The sequence below is a fragment of the Gobio gobio genome, assembly GCF_949357685.1.
Source record: "Gobio gobio genome assembly, chromosome: 25".
NCBI lineage: Eukaryota > Metazoa > Chordata > Actinopteri > Cypriniformes > Gobionidae > Gobio > Gobio gobio.
In genome coordinates, this window is record NC_137121.1 from 32214917 (window position 1) to 32238842 (window position 23926).

The 23926-nt window shown below is 40.3% G+C and overlaps 4 protein-coding genes across 4 annotated transcripts; all 4 read left to right on the plus strand.

Annotated features, from left to right (window-relative positions):
- Positions 1-10982: 10982 nt before the first annotated feature.
- On the plus strand, positions 10983-11567 carry LOC307121925 (histone H1-like; the record flags this gene model as incomplete). The annotated part of the gene is made up of 1 exon (XM_079809714.1): positions 10983-11567. The coding sequence occupies one exon, from the start codon at positions 10983-10985 to the stop codon at positions 11565-11567; it is 585 nt and encodes a 194-aa protein (XP_079665840.1).
- An 898-nt stretch (positions 11568-12465) lies between these two features.
- LOC307121943 (histone H2A-like) lies at positions 12466-12852 on the plus strand (the record flags this gene model as incomplete). The annotated part of the gene is made up of 1 exon (XM_079809732.1): positions 12466-12852. One exon carries the CDS (start codon positions 12466-12468, stop codon positions 12850-12852), a length of 387 nt encoding a protein of 128 aa, XP_079665858.1.
- Positions 12853-13799: 947 nt separating this feature from the next.
- Positions 13800-14210, plus strand: LOC307121932 (histone H3.2-like; the record flags this gene model as incomplete). Its single annotated transcript, XM_079809721.1, has 1 exon — positions 13800-14210. One exon carries the CDS (start codon positions 13800-13802, stop codon positions 14208-14210), a length of 411 nt encoding a protein of 136 aa, XP_079665847.1.
- A 7558-nt stretch (positions 14211-21768) lies between these two features.
- LOC307121954 (histone H2B-like) lies at positions 21769-22143 on the plus strand (the record flags this gene model as incomplete). Its single annotated transcript, XM_079809742.1, has 1 exon — positions 21769-22143. The coding sequence occupies one exon, from the start codon at positions 21769-21771 to the stop codon at positions 22141-22143; it is 375 nt and encodes a 124-aa protein (XP_079665868.1).
- Positions 22144-23926: the final 1783 nt, after the last annotated feature.

Sequence of the window (23926 nt, forward strand, 5' to 3'; positions counted from 1 at the left end):
AGGTGGGCCGCGAGGCAGGGGCGTAAATCACGGGAGGGACGGGGGGGACAGGACCCCCCCAATCTGAGGGCTGTCCCCCCCCTAAAAACCATGCTGAGTATTGTAAATAATATAATGATTTATACTTAAAATAAATGTGTAAGTAGTAAAACAATACAAAAGCAAACGGGACAAAAAATGCGTTTAAGTTTAGAAACATTTTGAGTCCCCCCTCCCCTTGCCCCACAGTGGTTTGATCCACCGCGCACCTCAACTAACGTTACCCATTGAACGTAAAAAAAACTACCACCACAAGTTTGGGGAGAGAACAAAGCTCTTCAGACAGCAGTTGTGAAACTCCAGTAAGCTGTCAATACTATTTTATTCACTTTAAACATCAGTTGAAGTGACTCTTTTCTCTTTAATACAGATTAGGCAAAACACTGTTAGCGTCACTTGCCCACCGCGGCACCGCCCCGGGCCACAGTTGTTTTCATTTTTATAGTAATAAAATAATTTTGTTTAGTTAGAGAACAGACAACAAAATTAAAAACTGAACGTGTCTGCTCAATACAGCACGAGCCGAACGAGAGTCAGATTTCATTCATCATTAGAGCAAACAGCTGACAGACAAGATGATCGCGGAAGTTTTGGTTTCAAAGCGAAATGTAAAAGTGCCTATTTAAGGGAGTGTGTCATTGTACTGTTTTCTTGCTGTGTTTTTCATTAAGAATAATAGGCTAATGAACCCATAATTCAAGCAACCCACCCTCGAATTGGCGCTAATTCTAAATCTAAAGTATATGCGCGCGGCGCTCTGTCAGATCTGTGTTGGGTTTTGCTCAATATGATAATGAGTGGCAGATCAGAGGGCTTGCTGCAGTTGAATATCTAAAGATCTGAATATCATAGTATAAAATACTATGTGGAGGATGCAAGATAATTTTAAATAATATGACTGTGTGGTGAACCTACTCATATTTAAACAACTATTGCTTTGTGTTGTTGGTCAGATAAAATGACAGAGAAAAGAAAAACGGACATTAGATAATTATTCAGTGCACCAAAACGCCAAATAAGCACAAATTTTTTTATTTTTTATTTTTTATTTTTTGTGGTACACATATCCTTACAAGTACGATTTTGGCTATATTATTTGTGTCCCCTTCAAAAATTGCTCTTCAGAAATTTCATGTTTATCGTCCCCCCCTACTGTTAGATAAAATTTACGCCCCTGCCGCGAGGGTCTCTTTAACAGTTGGCAAGCTTGCGTAGCCAAAGTCCGCCATTTTAGAAACCGCAGCGAAATCCGCGGCCGCGGGGTTGGTAATACGAGCCGAAAATGGTTGCTTCCAAGACTTCGAGACCTCGTGGTGGAGGTCTTGGAAGAACGGCAGTGGTTGACGGGACTGAGTTGGCGCGCGGCTAGTGAAAAAACGATCGTCCAGCTTCGATTTGGTTCGATCTAGCGCGGGCTTGCTGTCCCAATCCAGGCCGAGTTTGTCTACTGCGCGAGTGACAACTTCTATCAGTTCGTCATACGACTGGGAAACTTGTCTCTCCTCTCGGAGGAAGAGAGGCGGCTAATTCGCCCGCGAGTCCCTTAGAATCGGAAGCCGCTGTAGAGAGCACATCATCGTCGAACAGGCCACAGCCAAAAGAAACTGGCTTCTGGGGTAGGCCGCAGTTCGTCGTGCATAAACAGAACGGAGCCCGCGACACGGTCGCGATTTTCAAGCGAGCAAACCCCGACCGGGGGAAAGAGAGAGAAAAGGATCGTAATCCGTCCGCTCACTATCCACAAACTGTAATTCGCCAATGTCGTCCCAAGTGTCTGACTCGTGTGGTGCCTTGGCGGCCACAGAGATGGGATAGCGGGGATTAGACGGGCAGCCTTTATTAAAAGTAGCTGGCCTAGAGCGAAGCACTTTCATGCGCTAAGCGTGGCCTGGGCGTGTTGGATGCCCAAACACATGACGCACCTGTCATGAGTGTCGTCTCCAGCAATGAACCTTTGCACGGGTCCAAACATTTCTTGAAGCTCATCATGTCCGCTTTGAGGAGTAATGGAACTGCTCAAACAGGGTAAGTAGCTGAGAACACGATGGGTTAGCTTTTCAGTAGATGAAATAGCTTTCCTGAGGGCACAGATGATCCGTTTCCTGAAGGAATGAAATCTGACGGTTTGAGACGCTTAGCGCCTTGACATGATCCATTCGTGACGTATTTCAGGGGCGGCGCTAAGCGCCACTAGCCAATGAATTGCTGTGATGGTATAAGGGCTTCAGACATTCATCACATCAGAAATGTTCCCCATGGCGACGGTTCGCAGCGTTGAGTGAACCTATGATAGGGAACACCTTTTGTAGAGGTGGAACCTCTGGATGTTCAGATTGTCCTCGAAAACCAGAAATATATATATATATATATATATGTATGTATATGTATATATATATATATGTATGTATATGTATAAATATATATATATATATATATATATATATATATATATATATGTATATATATATATATATATATATATATATATATATATATATATATATATATATATATATATATATATATATATATATTTAAATAAATAAATGTGCAAATAAATACATAAATAAATACATAAATCCACATATTCCTGCATAAATAAATACATAGATAATCAAATGTGCAAGGAGATAAATAATTAAATAAATAAAACTAATGTTGGGGGAATAAATACAAATTTTGAAGGAAATGCTAAAGTGAAAGTTGACCTTTTTAATTTTAACCGTTTATTCATTTTTTAATGTGGCTCGGTATTTATTTTTCCTTGGCGCAACATGCTAATGAGGAGGGTGTCAATCAAACATCTGAAGGCGGCCATTGGCTGATGGCTGTTGACGCCCCCTCCTCAGTAGCATCTTAGGCCGAGGAAAAATAAATATCAAGCTACATTAAAAAAATAAAATAAGGTTAAAAGACAACTTTTAGTTTAACATTTCCTTTAACATTTTTTTTTTTAATTTTCCCCAACATTTGTTTTATTTATTTAATTATGTATCTCAACGCGCATTTAATTATTTATATATTTATTTATTCCGGAATATGTGGATTTATGTGTTTATTTATGTACTTATTTCCACATTTTATTTATTGTTTTTGCAGGTTTCATCCTCCATTGACCGGATAATCATATTATTTTGTCTATCCAAAAAAAAAAGAAGAAATAATCTCATCAGTAATTGCCTCAGAATCTTTCATTTGAAAACGAGTGTAAACTCACAAAAAAAACCCTGAGTATTGTTCATGGCATGAAACACAATAGATATGTCTCATGTCAAGGCATGCTATGTCTCGCTCCCTCATCTCAGGGAACCGAGGTTATGTTAGTTCCCTTTCGATTTTAGTAAATTCGACTTAACGTCGGAATGCCGATGCTTTAGGGAAACACTGCAAAGGGTTGCTTAGCGTAAACCGAGCCAATGGCCAATATTAGGTGCTTCACAAACAGGAAAACACTTTGGGTTACTTGACTGTAACCCTGTTCCCTGATAAAGCGAAACGAGATGCTGCATAAGCTTATGCAAATGGGAAATGTCTTTGACATAACTAGCTGTGAAAATAGTGTGAAAACACGTCAATGAAATTGACCCGGAGCTATTTATAGCCTCGGCCGGTGACGTCATAGGCGCACCTGCTGCACGAGGCTATAAATAGATGAGCTTCAGCTGGAGCAAACCAGATCTTCTTTGTTTGAAGACCAGTCCTGAAGCATCATCAGCACGGCCTAGCAATGCAGCATCTCGTTCCGCTTTATCAGGGAACAGGGTTACAGTCAAGTAACCCCAAGTGTTCCCTTTCAAAAGCTACACTCAATGCTGCATAAGCTTATGCAAATGGGAACGAGAATACCCACGCCGCCGTGCTTGATGGTGCCTGGACCCCTTACGGTTGTGTAGGTGTGCACAAGAACGCAAGAAGCCTCAGGCATTAGCCTGTGATGTCGACTCAAGGACATGAGAGCCCAGAGTGGCATGAGCATCCAAGCTATAAAGTCTTAAGAATGTGTGTGGAGAGGACCAACCTGCCGCATCACAAACACTTTGTAAGGGAGCACCCCTTGCTAACGCAGTAGAAGAGGCGACTCCCCTGGTGGAGTGAGCCCTTAATCCTATAGGTGAAGCTTGACTGCGCACCTCATAGGCAAGAGCAGTAGCATCCCTGACCCAATGTGACATTGTTTGATGGTGGCAGAACCTCTGTTACGGCCCCCATGGCAAACAAACAGTTGCTCTCACTTACGCCACTGGCTAGTGCGGTGGACGTAGGCCTGAAGAGCATGGACTGGACACAGTCTATGAAGTTTCTCCTGATCCGGCGTTGTGAACGGCAGAGGGCAGAAGGTTTCAAGAGTGACAGGATGTACAGTCGTCAAAGGAACCTTAGGCAGGTAGACAGGGTGGGGATGCAAAATCACTTTCACCAAACCTGGGGCAAAGTCTAAGCAGGATGGCGATATTGACAGAGCCTGCATGTCCCCAATTCTTTTCAGAGAAGTTATAGCCATAAGAAAAAACATCTTTAGAGTCAGAAGTTCGTCAGACGCTGATTCTAGAGGTTCAAAGGGAACCAGACCCTCGAGGGCTAAAACTAAGTCCCATGAAGGGATCTTGGCTCTTAATGGAGGCCACAACTGCCTGGCACAACAAAGTGAGCAGGCAGAAGATGCCTCCCAAGCGGCACCCCCTCCACCAGGGCATGGCAAGCCAAAAGAGCGGCCACATAAACCCTGAGAGTGGAGGGGCAAGCTAATGTTTCAAAGGGGGTCTGAACCAGACCCTCGAGGACTAAAGCTAAGTCCCATGAAGGGATCTTGGTTCTAACAGGTGGCCTCAACCGCCTACCCCACGAATGAAGCGAGCGAGTAGAGGAGGTCTCCCGAGCGGCACCACATCCACCAAGGCGTGGCAAGCCGAAAGAGCGGCCACATGAACCCTGAGAGTGGAGGGGCAGGTGTCTGATGACAACTTTTCTTGCAGAAAATCCAGAACTGAAGTTACCTGGCAGTTGACTGAATCTACATTGTGTCGTACACCACCTTTCAAAGACACCCCATTTATTAGCATAAACTTTCCGAGTGGAGGAACCTCTAGCACTTAGGATGGTCTCAATAACTGCAGGCGAAAGCCCCGTGTCCCTCAGTTGGTGCCCTTCAGGGGCCAAACATGAAGGTTCCACAGGTCGGGCCTGGAATGGAATATCGTGCCCTCTGCCTGAGACAGAAGGACCCTCCTCGCCGGAATCGCCCAAGGCGAGCCGTTGAGGAGAGACACTATCTCCGAGAACCAAACCCTGTTCGACCAACGCAGCGCTATCGATAAGAAGCAAGACCCTTGTTGGCGAACCCCGGCTAGAACTCCCAGGAGCAGAGCGACTGGAAGGAGGGCATACAGACGCATTTTGGGCCATGTATGAACCATCACATCCAGACCCAGCGGGGCTGGGTGACAGAGAGAAGCAGGGACATTGCGCTGTCTGAGAAGAGGCGAAGAGGTCCACTCCCTGTGGTCAGCTCTGTGAAATCTGATCCAGATCTGCTTGACTACTTCTGGGTGGAGTTTCCACCCCCCCCATCTGTAACTCTGTCTGCCGCCCTTGAATGTACACTGCTCGAGTGACAGGAACTTGTTCTGAGCCCAGAGAAAAATCTGTCTCGCTATTCTGATAGCGTGAGCACAGACCCCCCTGGTGATTATATATGAGATATTTAGCTGTACTGTCCACCCGCACTAGGACATGACAGCCCCTCAATTGGGGGAGAAAGTATTTCAGGGCCAGAAATACAGCTGTCAACTCGAGGCAGTTGATGTGCCAACTGAGTTGATGACCCTCCCATTCCCGTTGGGCTGGACGACCACTTAAGGCCGCACCCCAGCCCGTCAGGGAAGCGTCCGTCGTTAGCAACTTGCGACGACAAGGTACGCCTAGAGTGGGACCCAAGGCAAAAACCGGGGTCTGAACCACATAGTTAGTGTACGAAGCCACATGGCGCGCCACTTTATTTGCCTGAGGATTGGCCCTAAGTCCTCTGGCTTTGAGCCACAACTGAAACGGTCTTATGTGCAACAACCCCAAAGGGAAACCCGTGGATGCTGATGCCATTAGACCTAACACTCTGGTGCTGATGATCAGTAAGATTTTGGTCTAGCCTGACTTTGCTCAGGGAATACTGAATGGTCTTGATTCAAGCGGGAAACCGTTGTGCCCACCTTGTGACCAAAAACCGAACAAACCCTAGATAAGTCGTTCTCTGGGCAGGAGAAAGAACACTTTTCTTGGTGTTGAGTCTCAACCCTAGAGAAACTAGATGAGCCAACAAACTGTGTTGAAGCACCATCTCATGTGATTGTGCTAATTTTAGCAATCGCCTCTGTAATTCAAAATTTGAATGCCCCGGAATCCCAATGGAGCCGGTAATACATCCATACATTTTGTATACGTGCGGTTACAAGGCTAGCCAAATGGAAGACCCGAAATTGTTCAGCTTTTGCCCCCAAGAGCGAACCTCAGGAACTTCCTGTGTTGTGGCAGACTTTATATGCGAATACATGCGTCCTTCGGATCAATCGTGCCGAATCCAATCACAATGTTGAATATGCGACACGACCGCCTTCACTGTAACATCTTGACCTTGAGTACTTTAACTGCTTCACGGTTTAAGACTCGAAGATCTGAGATTGGACACCCCCCCACCCTACTGGGGACCAGGAAGTAACTGCTGTCACTTGTGACAGTACGAACGCCAACTCCGCCTTCACGGAAGTGGAGACCACGCCGTTCAAACAAGGAGGACGACAAATAAATTAGTTTACTCATTTTTACCGTGCTTAACACCCATGCAGAAATGCCTGGCAGAAGTTCACACGCTGCCTGAGACTCTGAGAGTGACAATTTTAACACTTCCTGTTGAGGGGATGTTAGACGTTCTATGTCCTGGATGATAGCAGGATTTAAACACTGAACGTCTAACATTTCACTGGAAACCACTGCCCCCCCGAATCACCAGAGGCGGCGGGGATGGAGTAGTTTTGAGGATAACGGGGTGGGGTGAGCAAATGTTTGACACGCCCTGTCCCGTGGGGGCAGACTGGGCACCAGACCACCGGACTTCTTATATTGATGACAGTCCCGAGGTCTGCCCTGGGAGGTTGTTGAGGATGACGAGCCGGTCTCCAGTCTTTACGAGGGAGAGCGCGACTCTCCACACTCTCCTTATTACCCCCCTAAATCTTGAAGGACTGAAGAGAGGTTGTGTGGCTGATAGCCCCTCCCCTTGAGTGCATTGACGAAGAAACTGAGTGAACACTTCATGTTTCTTCCACTCCTTTAAATCTGGCCACTACAGAGTTAACTGAGTCACCAAATGAACCACTCAAATCCTTCAGAAGGTCAGCCTGATATGCCTGCAAGACAGCCATAGTGTGCAGCGCAGCACCAGCCTGTCCCTTTATATTTATTATTCTTATATAAATCATATACAATATATATTCCATATAAAATAATATATTATATATATATATATTCCATATAAAATAATATACAATATATAATTCATATATATAAGCTTTGCCCATGACAGCCGACGTTTATTTTCTACATGGCTTTGTGTCTCTTTAATGAAAATGCAGACCCAGGCGAGAGATAGCTCGTGGCGTCACTATGGGAACGATTCAGACAGTGTAATGCTTTCAGTTGAGGCGATTGAAGTCTGGTTTCACGTTAGTTTCACGAGCAGGCCGCAGCTCCGGTTCAGAGACACGAGAGCACAGACAACAAAACATAAAAGACTCATTTGAATTCTGCAAAAAATGTTGTATTTGAAAGCAATATGGTGGAGATTTTGATGAGAAACGGTTAGAGATTAGGAAGAAACTGCGACTTTACCGAGCTGAAAGGCTCTAGTCCAGTGGTTCTCAAACTTTTTATACCAAGTTCCACCTCAGAAAATATTTGGCTCTCCAAGTACCACTATAATGACCAACATCAAAATACAGCAGCGTGGTAGGTCTAACTATTCAACTACATCTCTGCACAGTTCAAAAACGAATTATTCCTAATTAGAATATTTATTGTTGTCAATCACTTTAACCCTCAAGCCAGCCTCACATTTACAGCCCTTAATCCCGCCTTCGTGGACATATTTGGGCACGAAGGTCCCAGGTGTGATTCCAAAATTCTTTTTAAATAAATGTTATATCACCATCTTTGATAAAATTAATTCTATCAGTTTATGCCTTTTTTTGTGATTTTTGGGGTATTAATGACTTTATTTACCTCTAAAAGTACCATATGTTGTATGTAAAATATGCTTATTTTTATGTTATTTTTAATATTTCTTTAACTTCAGTAAAAAATTAATAAATAAAACATATAGGCAAGTCCAGAGAGCCAAAACCTAAAAATGTGGTGACTTTGGTGAAATCTGGTGACCTATGTTGGTATTAATTTATTTTTAAAGCTAAAATATCAATAGCCACTAGATGGCAATATAACTCAATGGCTGCATATGAGCTGTAAACCAATGTTTTAACAATATTGTTTAACTTTTTTTTTTTTAATTGCCCAGTTATTTGGCTAATTTAATTCCTTTGTTTGTGTATGTGTGAGTGACTTATTTGGCAAAAAAATAAAATAAAATAAAACTCACTCTGTTATAGGTTCATTCAATGGCTTTGTCACCTTTGGCTTTTGGCTTGCTCAGTTGGGGTCTTGGGGACACTAAATATTAAAATATATTACTGATATGCTCGCATTGACACTATATGATAATTGAACTGAGCTGGATGACATCACTGTTTTCTCCAGAGCGGCTGTACAGCCGAATCAAATTCTGTGTTTCCAGTCTTACACTGCATGTGAAGCTGCTTTGGGACAATCTGCATTGTAAAAAGAGCTATATAAATAAAGGTGACGTGCCTTGACTATGAGACTAGCAAAACCGAAAGATCATAATTTTTTGTTGAGAAGTCAAAACACTGCTCTCATTTTTGTTGTGGTTTTTATTCAAATATATTCCGGTGTGGGACGTTGTTGTTTTCCATTGTTGACATCCATCTGTGTTTAATGACATGGATAAAACTAGGGTTGCCAGCTCACACCTTCCGTCTCAAGCTGCCATTAATAAAATTTACGCAAGAAACAATAACAGGAGTCATTTTAGATTTAGATCTCTACAAGAACAATAAATGACAGTAATATGTGAGTGTTTTCAGGGGCTGCATGTGTTTTATTAGAGAACGTTCTGCCTTTTACCTGTTTGCATTTAAATTGTGCCTTTTCTTTTACATGTTTTCTGTAATTTAGTAATTTTTAACTTAAAGTCTTTAATGCTTTACATCTGTGGACCAGCAAGCTTATATTGTATGACTTACAACACTTTTTAAATACTATAACATGGAGGCCTTTTTACTACACTTTTTTTTTGTTTTGTTTTTTGTTTTTTTGCCACACAATGAAGATAGAACAAAAATAAAGGTATTTTTTCTTTTTAATAAACTAATCAGTAAGAACTCTGACTGGCTTTTAATATTAATTCATGGGGACAGTTTCTTGAAAAACTGCATCTAGTACAACATTAGGCTTTAGTATTTGGGTAATTTGAATATTAACTATTAAGACACAATTTAAAAAAAAATGTGTTGGATCCTTAACCTCTTGTCATTGATATCCTCAAAATCTCACTCCAACCAGCCGAGCAAAGTTGGAAACCCACTGTTAGTTTATGAATAAAACAACTCTATCATTGTTCAATCAGTTTCAAGAGCAAAAATGATATCCATTTAAGCACATCAATGTTCAAAATTATCAATAGCCACTAGATGGCAATAGAACTCAATAGGCTGCAAATGGGCTGTAAACCAATGTTTTAACAATATTTTTTAACTTTTTTTTTTAATTGCCCTGTTATTGGCTCATTTAATTCCTTTGTTTGTGTATGTGTGAGTGACTGTTTTTTATTTGACAAAAATAAAACTCACTCTGTTATAGGCTCATTCAATGGCTTTCAATGATTTAGTGGCTAAATCAAAATATAACATAACTACAATAAGTGGCCAGTGCTTTATTATTTACAATTATTAATTTATGAGACACTTTTGTCCAAAGAGACTTACAAATGAGGAATATAGGAGGCAATGACATAAGAAATAACAATACGAAGTTTAAAACATTGTCCAGAAAAGTACAAGCTAGCTAGAACAAGGAGGATATAAGAAATAGTGAGGAAAATAAGTTGTTTTTTGAGCCACTTTCTATTCCTTGCTTTAAATGAGCAGCTCAAGATGATGATGAATGAGAAACAGATATGACGATTTAAATTTTTATTTACGTGATATGCTGTACATCAGCTTATGAAAACGTATTTAACAAGTTAAAACATTAACACTTGTGTGATCAGATGTATTTATCACGAGAGCCACAGACTCGGATCCTCCGGATGACGTTCGTGTGCTTCAAGCTGCCCAAAACAGCAGCTGTGTGAAAGCCTCCTCACGCCCTCACTGATGCTGATTTCGTTAAAGTCTCTTTCAGACTGTTTGCTGAACACACAGAGAACGCGTTTGAGCTTTTAGCAACTTTTACACTTAAAATATCCATCAATTTAGACGCCGCTTTCCCCCGTGGCTGAGGCTCGCCTTGGATTTGATCTGAAGAATGCATAATAAACATTTCCTCCCCGAGTGTTTTAGTCTCTAATGTAAGCTCTGATTCTCTGCTTTGTGTTCACTTGGTTTGGACTGTGACAAGATATTTTACTACTCCAGTTTTGCCCCAAATGTAAGAGAAGAAAACACACGCATGAGGGGCTCGTGGACGCGCACAGACACCGAGCGGGCAGGCTGAGTCTATAAGGTTCTCGTGTGTTATTTATGAGCGGAGCGCCGCGCGTGAGCCTCTCATTGCTGAAACCAGAGCAGCGTTTGAAAGACTTTAGATCAGACCAGAGAGAGATGGCAGAAACCGCCCCAACCCCGGCCAAAGCGCCCAAGAAGAAGTCCGCTGCGAAAGCCAAGAAAGCAGGTCCAGGCGTCGGTGAGCTCATCGTCAAGGCTGTGTCCGCTTCAAAGGAGAGGAGCGGCGTGTCCCTCGCCGCCCTGAAGAAAGCTCTCGCCGCCAGCGGCTACGACGTGGAGAAGAACAACTCCCGCGTCAAGATCGCCATTAAGAGCCTGGTGACTAAAGGCACCCTGGTGCAGGTCAAAGGGACCGGCGCCTCGGGCTCATTCAAGCTCAACAAGCAGCAAGCCGAGACCAAGAAGAAAGCGGCTCCTAAAGCGAAGAAGCCCGCGGCCAAGAAACCCGCCGCTGCAAAGAAGCCCAAGAGCGCAGCTGCTAAGAAGCCCGCCGCAAAGAAATCGCCCAAGAAAGCCAAGAAACCCGCCGCTAAGAAGGCGACGAAGAGCCCCAAAAAGGCAAAGAAGCCGGCAGCCGCTAAGAAAGCAGCCAAGAGCCCCAAAAAAGCCAAGGTGGCCAAACCTAAGACGGCAAAGCCTAAAGCCGCCAAGCCTAAAAAGGCAGCTTCCAAAAAGAAATAAACGTCTATTGTTTGTTTTTCAACGGCTCTTTTAAGAGCCAACCACAAACTCTGAATAAAGAGCAAAAGTCGTGTATTGGGGGGGGGGGGGGTTTGAAAGAACACCGCTAAGATTTGACTTTTGACCGCATACTCATGCATTCTGAACAAGCAACATGAAATACTTGCTTTATTTAAAGTAACTCTTGAATAACCAAGCCTTGAATAGCTCAAGTTGAGTAAACCCTTTTTACCAAAAAGCTTATGAGGGTTCAGGCAGTGATCACAGTACAGACGGAATAAACACACATACAAAACTGCTGGAGAATTGTAACAATTCAAACAACCCCAAACACAATTAAGCAGTGATAAAACTACAATATTACAATAGGAATATAATACTGTACAGTATCAGAAGGTCAATGGGCACAGAATATACAGTGTGTGAAAAGTGTAGTACCTTTGGTAGAAACGACATAAAGTATCCAAATCCCATGTTTTATAGTGTGCATGTCAAACCCCAGTATTGATATTGATATTAAAGTAAATTATTTGAAAAGATTGTTTAAAGTGTTTCACTATTTTAGTAAAAAAAATGTACACATACTAACACAGGGGGAGAGGTCCCTTTTTTATTTACTTTTCTTATTTTGTTATGCATTTATATTCATGTTCTATAAAATATTTCAATAGTATAATCTCTTCTGTTTTAATGTCACTTAACTGTCACTAATACTTACTCATAATATGAAAAGGGGGTTGGGCTTTGGATGGAAGTTCAGTGATTGGTTGAAATCTGTTCGGACTCTACACCAATGGGCGACTGGCACTCTCCTTTAAAGGCAGTGTGTGGCCCAACGTGATTTCATTCTGTTAACTTCTATTGCGAGGGTTGTATTAACTGTTTAAAAAGAAGAAAAATGAGCGGAAGAGGCAAAACCGGTGGTAAAGCCAGAGCGAAGGCTAAGACTCGCTCCTCCAGAGCAGGACTGCAGTTCCCCGTCGGCCGTGTTCACAGGCTTCTCCGCAAAGGCAACTACGCTCAGCGCGTCGGTGCCGGTGCTCCTGTTTATCTGGCGGCTGTGCTCGAGTACCTTACCGCTGAGATCCTGGAGTTGGCTGGAAACGCCGCTCGGGACAACAAGAAGACCCGCATCATCCCCCGTCACCTGCAGCTGGCGGTGCGTAACGACGAGGAGCTGAACAAACTTCTGGGCGGAGTGACCATCGCTCAGGGCGGCGTGCTGCCCAACATCCAGGCCGTGCTGCTGCCCAAGAAGACCGAGAAGCCCGCCAAATCCAAATAAACGTATTTAAGTATCTTTTACGAAGACCAAAAGGCTCTTTTAAGAGCCACCCATGTCATCTTCTAGAGAGCCCTTTTTTATTTAGTCACACCGTAAAACGCAATGGCATGATTAGAAAATTAACCATTAATACAATCGAACGTGCGATTGCTCCATATACAATATCAAATTAAGATTGTAGCAGTAACTAAGTGTGCATTCTTATAAACATAATAATCTTGTAATGTGTTTGTCTGATAGAGATCATTCAATAGGTCCTGTGTTTTCCCTTTTTTGGCAGTTCAAGTTACTGCCACCAAATGTGAACTAGATCCAGAGCTCTGGACGAAATAAAAACGTTTTTGTTGATGTTTTCCTGTTCCGTTTCACAACGTCCGATCGGATGCTTGAACATTAACTGCATTGTTTTATTTATTTGGTCCCATGAGTCTGAGTAGCCTACCCACCTTTCCCCACTTTTGGCTGTATTACATTCAATTCAAGTTTCCCAATGTTGTTGCCATTATGATTTATTTGTTTTTGGATTATAGCTTTAATTTCATGTCTACTGGGGTCGTGTGTCTTGTTTGGTTGCAGTGATTTTCTACAGATAGTAAAATGCTTTTATTCAAATCTGAGATCTGTCCAACCATTAGGAATGAGGTGAATATATCGGAACAAATAAATACAACAATTTAAAAGCATATGGGTCTGTTCCACTGTTTGGAGAGCAAAAGTAGTAAAGAGAATAAAACACAATGAGCGGGAAAACCCTCCGCTTGTTTGAAAAGAGGGAACGCGCAGTCATTGGCTGGCAGACATAAGCACACGTCACATATCAGCCAATAACAAGCCTCTGCACTCTCGACACTTTGAGCTCACGCTGGTTCAATGCTTTAAAGGCAGGCGTGTAGCAAAAAAGCAGCATTTCCAGCGCCAGCAGGACAGAGAGAAGTGACTCTACAGCAATGGCAAGAACCAAGCAGACCGCTCGTAAATCCACCGGTGGTAAAGCCCCGAGGAAGCAGCTCGCTACTAAGGCCGCCCGTAAGAGCGCTCCGGCCACCGGAGGCGTCAAGAAGCCTCATCGCTACAGGCCCGGGACCGTGGCTCTGCGAGAGATCCGCCGTTATCAGAAGTCCACCGAGTTGCTGATCCGCAAACTGCCCTTCCAGCGTCTGGTGAGGGAAATCGCTCAGGACTTCAAGACGGATCTGCGCTTCCAGAGCTCCGCCGTCATGGCCCTGCAGGAGTCCAGCGAGGCTTATTTGGTCGGCCTGTTTGAGGACACCAACCTGTGCGCCATCCACGCCAAGAGAGTCACCATCATGCCCAAAGACATTCAGCTGGCCCGCCGCATCCGCGGAGAGCGCGCCTAAACCCGCATCTGCAGCAGCCGCTACAAACCCCAAAGGCTCTTTTAAGAGCCACCAAAACTACACAGAACGAGAATATTTCCAGCTTACTCATTATTGAGTACAAAGTTGCATTACATTGTCACTTACTGGGTTTTAGTTAGGTTACCTTTTACAATAAGATTAAAATGTATATGTATGAGATGGAGATATATTTATATGTGTGTATATATATATATTTTTATATGTAAAAAAAAATTGTATTATGTTTTTTAATTAAATGTGATCTCCGTTGTCCTGAGAGGTCTATTTTCAAGTGTTCTGAATGCCAAGGAGACAACAAAGCTGACAATGTCTCCGAATTACACTCGTAACTCATTTTTATACCGTTTTTAATGTATCTGTATTTAGGTGTTTGCCACTTTTATCAACTTCAAACAGTCTGGATGAAAAAATATACAGTAGTTTTTCGTCCAACTCTCTTTTTTAATTTGCTCGTCCAGAGTTCTTATCAAATCTTCAGCTACTCCCTAATAATGGCATGGTCTGTTTTGAAACTTTTATCACATGTTGAAGGCCAAAGAAGAGATTACTCTTATGGTGTAAATTCAGCTAAAGGGAGACGTACAGTGTAAATCACAGAGGCCTGCACTAATTTATATTCTGCAAATATATATGAAATGTCACAAAAATATACTGTTAATGAACTAATTGAATACATTAATTGTCATTCAGCATCTCTGTATATGATATAATGAAGATCTTCATCAAACGAATCGTATAAAACTTGTTTTTTAATATTAAACAAAGGTCAGGTCCGATTAGATCAGGGTTAAAGTTAAATCGAGTTTTGTGCTCGAACTATATAGAGGGGAGGGGCGTGTTGTGCCTTGTGACGCGGCGCTGGTTTCTGTCAGGTCCTGTAAGCAAATATAAACTGCTCTCTTGTAGCCTCTACTCGCCATACGTTGATCTTGTGTCACTGACGGAAACACTTTGACTGAGTTAATCATGTCTGGAAGAGGCAAAGGCGGTAAAGGACTAGGTAAAGGAGGCGCTAAGCGTCACCGCAAAGTTTTGCGCGATAACATCCAGGGAATCACCAAACCCGCCATCCGTCGTCTGGCTCGCCGCGGCGGTGTCAAGCGCATCTCCGGTCTGATCTACGAGGAGACCCGCGGAGTGTTGAAGGTGTTTCTGGAGAACGTTATCCGCGATGCTATGCCGTGCGAAAAGTGACATTTCACAAACTTCCCAGAAGAAGGAGAAGGAGCAGTGTACCCATCCGTCGCCGTCAGTCCGTGTCTTTTTTTGAATGGGATTGATAGAGACGTTAGACGACAGACCGGCGGCGAAGTCACGGCGACGTCATGGTAGGAACGAATACCTACGGCGGCGTGGCGACGGCGTATGTGAGAAATTGACTAAATTTTAACGTCTGAACTAGGCACGTCGCCTTATAAGACGCCTGATACATACGTCGTTTCTATGTACGTCGCCTTATAAGACGCCTGATACATACGTCGTTTCTATGTACGTCGCCTTAGAAGACGCCTGATATATACGTCGTCGCCTTACAATACGCCTATACGGAGAATTAATTATCATACCTTTCCATCTCTCCCTAAAATGAAATAACTTTATTTCAATATAATAAATTACATACCCATCTAAATAATTCCTTAAATCTAAATTTAATATTGGAGAAAACTCTTGTTAATTTTGTGGAACTAAAATTGAAACCACTGAGCATATATATTTTTTCATTATTATTATTATTACTCCAAATTGCTTTGGTCTCAATTGTACAAACTGTCATATATTATTATATGTGTAAATCTCATTGAATACAAACAAATTCATTTTGGTTTACTTAAGAAAGATCGATCACAATTGATTAATAACCTATTTGAACTTGCTAAATACTTTATTCATAATTGCAGATTTTTGAAAACCCCTCCTTTTCTCATTTTACTAATGAACTTAAAGCTTTTGCTGCTTCACGTTGTAGCCTTTCAAGTGAAAAAGCTTCTTCATTAGCCAGTTTTTTAAATAAGCTAAGAGCAATATAGCTCCTTACTATGTATTTTATTTTATTTTCTTCATTTAATTTTTTTAATTCCTTGCCCTTGATTCGAGACTTCATTGCTGTTACTTATTGTAATTTGCCACGTCTGCCTTTTGAGTATTTGCTTATTTTTCAATTAAAACACCTGATACATATACATCGTTTCCATGTATTTTGCCTTTGAAAGCATTTAAAAGTTTGCATTAGTATAGGCTAGATATTTGTTATAGGCTATTTATTTTACAGTTATTAGTTAACTTTCCCAAAAAGTGTCAATAGTGTTTACTACTTATAAGTTTATTTCATTTTTATTATTATTAACAATGTTAACAAATAAAAAAAACTGTCACAAATTGACAAACATTAACATTATGATCGGATTCCAATAAAGAAACGAAAAGAAAGAAAATAATCTGGGCTGCGTTTCCCAAAAGCATGGTAAACCTAAATTGATCGTAAAAACGATCGTACGAGTGATCTTAATATTAAGGTCTGTTTCCCAAAAGCATCGTAACTTAAGTAGCACTTGAAAATGAGCGTAGATCTACGAGTGCTCTTGAGTAGCCTAATCGTAAAGCTCTAAGTGTAGGCTATCGTAAGAAGACAGAGTTATGAGGTCACCTACAGGACAACCGGCAGATTACACCTTTAACTTTATTCAAGTGCATTGTGATATAAGGTTTTGATTGTACTTTATTGTACACTTTTTTTTATTATTATTGTTAATTTTAATATTCTCATTATTACCAATGTTGATAAAAAAAATAACAGTTCTGCTGCTTAATATTTTTGTGGAAACTGACTTTATGATCACTGGATTTTTTTTTTTTTTATGAGGGCAGGTAACAAACAAACAAAAATATAAATACACATCTGAATTAAATGAGGATATTTATTTCGTCTTTTTGAAAGGTATCTTTTCTTGTTTTTTTTTTTGTTCAGCCATTTTGTCAGTGCCTCAGCCTGTAGGTAGTTGCTTTATAGACGTGTTTTGATTGCTAATCCACATCAGATGACAATTATTAGGTGAAACGTTCAGAGGAAACGATTCCATAAGGTTATATTTCAGCACTTCGCAAATGGACAGCGACTCTTAAGTAGCACTTATGTTCATGTTAATTACATTTTTGGGAAACGCACGTGGAATTGCTGCGAGTGATCGTAACTTCGCTCGTAGAACATGCTCTTTAGAGCTAAGATACATCGTTATTGGGAAACCCGGCCCTGAATTTTAAAACGATTCCAAGTAGGAACCGGTTCTCCATGCCCAATACTAATAATGTCGCATACCAAACATTCTAGAGCGCTCTTTAGTTCCTACTAAATTGTAACATGGCGTGCCTTTTTACTTGCCCATTTATCTAGTATTGATGGTCGTTGCAAAAACTGTCATGCAGATCGGCTGAGGATGGGAACCGATGATGGTGAATTTAAATTTTACTATAACTGTAATCATAGGCGCGAGCGAGATGATTGACAGGAAGATAGCGGAGGCACAAGCGCAAGATCAATTTTGTTAATAACAGAAAACACAAACCACAAATTGAGGGTTTCCCATTGAGGAATTTCCAAATATCTTTTATTTATTTGTTATAATTCGGGTATAGCTATTTTATGTCATCCGTCTTATTCGTTTTTTTAACAAAAGTTCCATAAACGCAAGTTTTTTTATGGTAGGCCTACTATTTTATTGCTGTTGTATTTTCATTAAAAATAGGGTAATAACGAAAAAAAAAACATTCGTTTGAAAGTAATTCAAGAGGAAATTATGAGGTAAGCAATATCGAGCAAGAGTGCTATTTTCCAGAGATACTAGCCTATATCAGCACGATTGCAAAATGCGATATTAATTTTATACAACAGTTCAATAAACAACAAGTAGTCATTTTTTACAGTTTTGCTCTATTTTTCCAACAAAAATAGATTCAAACAAAGTAGGCCTATGGGTTTCGTTCTCCCATAAATCACCGTTTTTGAACAGTCGGTTAGAACGAATTATAGTTGAATGATCCATTACGCCGCCAAAATAAATGGAATAAATACATTTTCCCAACATATTCATATTTCTATTATTAAAATATTATATTACAACATAAATTTTAAAATCTCATTACATTATTCAGGCAATTGAAATTACAGTGTAAGTGGATTTTGATAAATAGTAAGATGGATTTTGTTGAGCCTTATTTAATTTAATTCTTATAACAGCCATAGTGTTTCGTGGTAAATAGTGTAATTACTTAAAAGATGGTCAACAATATGTAACTTTACTTTATAAGAGGTGTGCCCTAAAAATTGAGCATGCAATTTTGAGAACACCAAGGAAAGGGCACGTTCTTTAGTCTGTTTGGATACTTAAAACACAAGTTTGCACAGCCTGTTTGATTTACCTGTTTAGCCTACACGTTAGTAACATGCGTTTTGTCCGACTCATAGCGCGCGTCCTCGACGCGTGATTTAGGCCTACCATATAAGCGCGCGTTCTTAACGGAAACGCCCGTTTTCAATGACCCCAAAGCGCACGTTAAGAGCGCGTTTTTGTGGTAAACCACGCGTTAAAGACGCGCGTTTTGCTGTCAAATCGCCAGCGCCCCCACCAGGCGCGCCCACTCGCGATATTCCATTATTATCCAAAATTCTATTATGTAATCTTATGAGGGCACCTATAGACTGTTAGTCCTCTAAAATGTTATATAATATTGAGGAAATACAGAAATGATTTAGAAACGCACAACAGCAGCTACATATAGAATATATATATATATATAGGCTATATATATATATATATATAGATCCATCGCTTTGGCTGCGCCCCTATGCGCCGCATATAGCGCATACCCACTTTGTGCGCCACTTAATGTTATGTTCGTGTTGTGGTGAAGTACAACCAATTAAACATGTTTTGAACATTTAAGACATTGTCTTTTACTTGGACGCTAAAGCCCTATAAGAGCCATTGCACACTTTTTTCTTTCTTCCTTTTTTCTCTTGATCTCACCCTAATTTTCTTTAATTTCATTCAACATTTTCTTCAACATTAAATGGAGAACAAGTCATTGTGAGCCAACATGCTTAGTTTCATGTTTATAGTTTACCCATTTAACCAAATAAGAGGTTACAAAACTATATGATGACGCATTGTTGCCACATTCATATTATTTTCCCACTCAGTTATGTCATAATGAGATGTCGTTTTAACATCTTTTCACGTAATAATAACGACATATATTTTCTCCTAACAAGGACATATATAGGCTATATGTTGTATTGTAATGTGTACAAAATATGCATTTATCCACATTAGAGAATTTATATAACCTATGTGCCTTTGTCGCGCTGTTGCACCGTCTTTATTTAAAAATGTATTGTTTATTAAACGTTTATAAAAGTTTTTAATTTCAAAAGCATTTTTAAATTCAGTTCATATTTCCAACAAACGAAAATCCAAGCCAAAATAACGAAGTGGTAAAGAAAAATTATGTTATTGAAATATTGTAAAGTGCTCACATGAACAAACAATATGCAAAATCAAAATTGAATAGCTCCATATAACGGATTGTGAAAAGTGCGTGCAACCTTCATTAGGGTTAGTAAAATAACGAAATTATAGTTAAGTAAAAAAAATAATAATAATAATTATGTAAAGAGATATAGTAAAATAAAAATTGCTTAAAAGTGCACAACTCTTCTTAAGTGGAAGAAAGCTACGTACTTCCCCCTCACATCCAACCTATTGGAAAGTGCAGATGAGTCATTAATTGGGTTTTTAAAATAACGAAATAGTTTTTAAGAAGAAAAAAAATATTTATGTAAAGATATAGTAAAATAAAAATTCCTTAAAAGTGACCAACTCTTCTTAAGTGGAAGAAAGCTATGGAAAGGGCAGTTGAGTCATAATTTGTTTTATAAAAATAACAAAATTAAGTAGAAATAATATTTATGTTAAGAGGTATAGTAAAATATATCCTTCAACATCCCAACATCCATATTGTGAACTTGTGTATCACCCATTGTATGGTCAACTGTGTAAAGTACAATTCTTACCATTTTCAAAGGTAAAAGCTCAGAATGACACATTACAGAATGTTATGTTTATAGATAATTACTGAATTTATGGGTCAATCTTTAAAGTTGTTAATAATTGTGAAAATAAAATAAAATAATTTGCACATAGCCCTTAATCACCAGGAGAAAGTGAGTGATAAAAAAAACTTGTTTTATTATGCTTGTAAATAGATGACATCAACGATTTACAACGTACAATGCACAATATGTAGCAATAGGCTTAATATATTCAATGTCATCAGAACACATAGGAAAGTAAAAGAAAAAAAGTTAACATAGGTTAATAATAAATAAAGGAGGGATAAGAAAATCTAGAAAAAACAAGGATAAGATACTTGTGGTGGCAATTAGGCTACTTCTCACGACGTTAGTCTCACGAATCTGTTGTGGCGACGTACTTCTCAGCGACGTTGGTGTCACGCGTCTGTTGTGGCGACGTACTTCTCAGCGACGTTGGTGTCACGCCTCTGTTGTGGCGACGTACTTCTCAGCGACGTTGGTGTCACGCCTCTGTTGTGGCGACGTACTTCTCAGCGACGTTGGTGTCACGCCTCTGTTGTGGCGACGTACTTCTCAGCGACGTTGGTGTCACGCGTCTGTTGTGGCGACGTACCCCTTCTCTCACGTAAAAGTACACGACTGTCTACTTCGGTAGGTTATCCGTGGCATTATCCGCTCGCCATACGATGCCGTGACCTACACCGAGCACGCCAAGAGAAAGACCGTCACCGCCATGGATGTTGTGTACGCGCTGAAGCGACAGGGACGCACCCTGTACGGCTTCGGAGGTTAAACGCCTGAAATCAAGAGAACCCACAAACCCAACGGCTCTTTTAAGAGCCACCCACACTGTCATAGAAAGAGTTGTCACAGTAGTTTTGATAATCTATATCTCTTTATATAACCCACGTGGTTTTGAATTAAAACGGAAGTTTGTAAATGTAGCACAAGTAGATATTTTAACTGTAAAATAGCTTCGAAGTCAGCCTTTTTCTCTAATAATTTGAATGGTTATATCAGATAAGTTAACTATTACAATTTAAAGTGATTGAACGGTACAGAACCATGCAAAAAAAAGTTAAAATAAAAGCGAAATGTCTGGGGTGGAAGAGGCTTTTGTGCATAAGAGAATTTATGGTATAACAAGCTAATTAAAAGGGTATTTTATAGTTTATGCGGAATGTCTTAAAAATTGTATTAAAACTAAAAATAAAGAGCGGGAAATGAACAAATGAAATGGCGTCTGTGGCGGGTGTCATTGAAACATAAGACGGCAGGCGTGGCTATCAATTAACCGCCCGAGTTGTCCAATGAAATACGAGTTTTGGGGTATGGCCTATGAAAACAGGCAATCAGAGGTTTTTTCCTATCTCTTTGTAAATTAGCATATGGTAGTGTATAAAGAGCTCTGTTTCGCTCCTGAGCTCACATTGATCCTGAATCAGCATCATGCCTGAACCAGCAAAGTCCGCACCTAAGAAAGGCTCCAAGAAGGCCGTCACGAAGACCGCCGGTAAGGGAGGAAAGAAGCGCAGAAAGTCCAGGAAGGAGAGCTACGCCATCTATGTGTACAAAGTCCTGAAGCAGGTTCACCCTGACACCGGCATCTCCTCCAAGGCGATGGGCATCATGAACTCTTTCGTCAACGACATCTTCGAGCGCATCGGCGGTGAGGCGTCTCGTCTGGCGCACTACAACAAGCGCTCCACCATCACCTCTAGAGAGATCCAGACCGCCGTGCGCCTGCTGCTGCCCGGAGAGCTGGCCAAACACGCCGTGTCCGAGGGCACAAAGGCTGTGACCAAATACACCAGCTCCAAGTAGAGTCAACTGAGACTCAGTGACCCAAAGGCTCTTTTAAGAGCCACCCATAATCTCGTTTAAAGAGCATAAAATGTTTGCAAGCTGAATTAATAGTTTTTCTTGTTGCATTGATCTGTTTCAGCAAGGTACTATTCATTATGAATTAAGCATTTATTATTATAAAGTATCTACAATAGCAGCTTTATTTTTTAATGTCTTACAATTTATCAGGCTATGGCTTCTCTTTTCTAAACTACACAAAAAAGCCACACAGTGTAACATCTCTTTCAAAAGTGAACTATTAATTCAAAACCAGTTGTTTTTTGTAAAATAACTAAAGTCAACCCATTAGATGGACACTACTATCTTGTGTCTTTTGCTTGTTCCGTGTGCAGGAGTCTGTCCCGTGTACATGTGCACTATATGCTTGTTGCACAGTTGATGAAGTTTAATAACTGCTGCTGACTTGAACTGACACTATTGGCTTGTCAGAACTGATTTACAGCCGAATTTGAATATTACTATTGTAAAAATGCTTTGAAACAATCTGAGCACTATATAAATAATTAGGTATAAGTGTTTTCACACATGAAACAAGAACTGTTAGTTTTGAATGATGCATCTAATGTAGAGAACTGTATTTAGCGTTTTGCAAAAGTATATTTTACAATTGCAGACTGAGTGTAAAGCATATAATGTGCATGTAGTTTTTCAGACTATAGGTCTAAGTGAATGGTTTGTCTGAGTGGCCTCAAGTACCACTTTAAGTGTGTAAGCAATTGAAAAAAACCTGTAAAATAAGCAATTGAAAGAGATGCATCTGAAATGTAAACTTATACTTTTGGTTCGGACACACTCTCTTCCTTTATAAGATAACTATGCAATGCATATTAAACGTGTTATTAAATGTGTTACTTTCAATTGATTATCTGCTTTGGGGCATGCATGACAAAATCTTAAATTCTCTCACATCCAGTTTCTGTAGTGAAACATCTTAACGCTTGTCACACCAAATTGCTAATGTGATGGAATTATTTAATTATCATAACTAACACTTATTTGTCTTGCATGATTTACATTTATATGCTTTTGAGAACTAAATGTCCCCAACATTTGAGCCAAAGTGTGTCTGAATCATGTCAGAATATAACAAATTGTATATAACATTGTCTGTAGTCTAATTATTTTTAGTGGAACACTAGAGATCTTATTCCCAAGTGCTAGTGTTCATACGGGGCGAGGCGTCGTCCCACTCAGAGTGAGGCTCTTAGGCCTGAGGATAATTTTGCAGGTGTCAGGGACTCATGGTTAAACTTAGGTAATGTGCGTATAGGGGATAATCTACCACACTATAAATTCTACAAAACCTTACAGATTCATAATCCTCCATATCACAGATTAACACATTAACCCAAACCTCCAACTATACGTTTTATTTGCATAGTTGTACGGTTCACTCACATAAAGCGATATATACTATAGCAACTGCTTGATTGTTTATATCATTGTCAAATATAAACTATACTATCACAGCTCTAAACTGCTCAATGTAGACAAACATGACTTACACAGTATACACAAACCTACAACAACCACAAATGTTGAGTTTAATGCTATTTAAACATTTAACCCTCGTACGTCAATTAAAAAAAGTTACACATCCATAGTGGACAAAAACGACTGTCAAAAATCTGTCATAACAATGTGAAGCTTGGGAGCATAGACTTAAGTTTGGTCTCATTTTAAAGAAGATCCCAAGCAGATTATTGTTGAAGTAAAGAAGGTTTAAAAAAGTGGAGGGAAA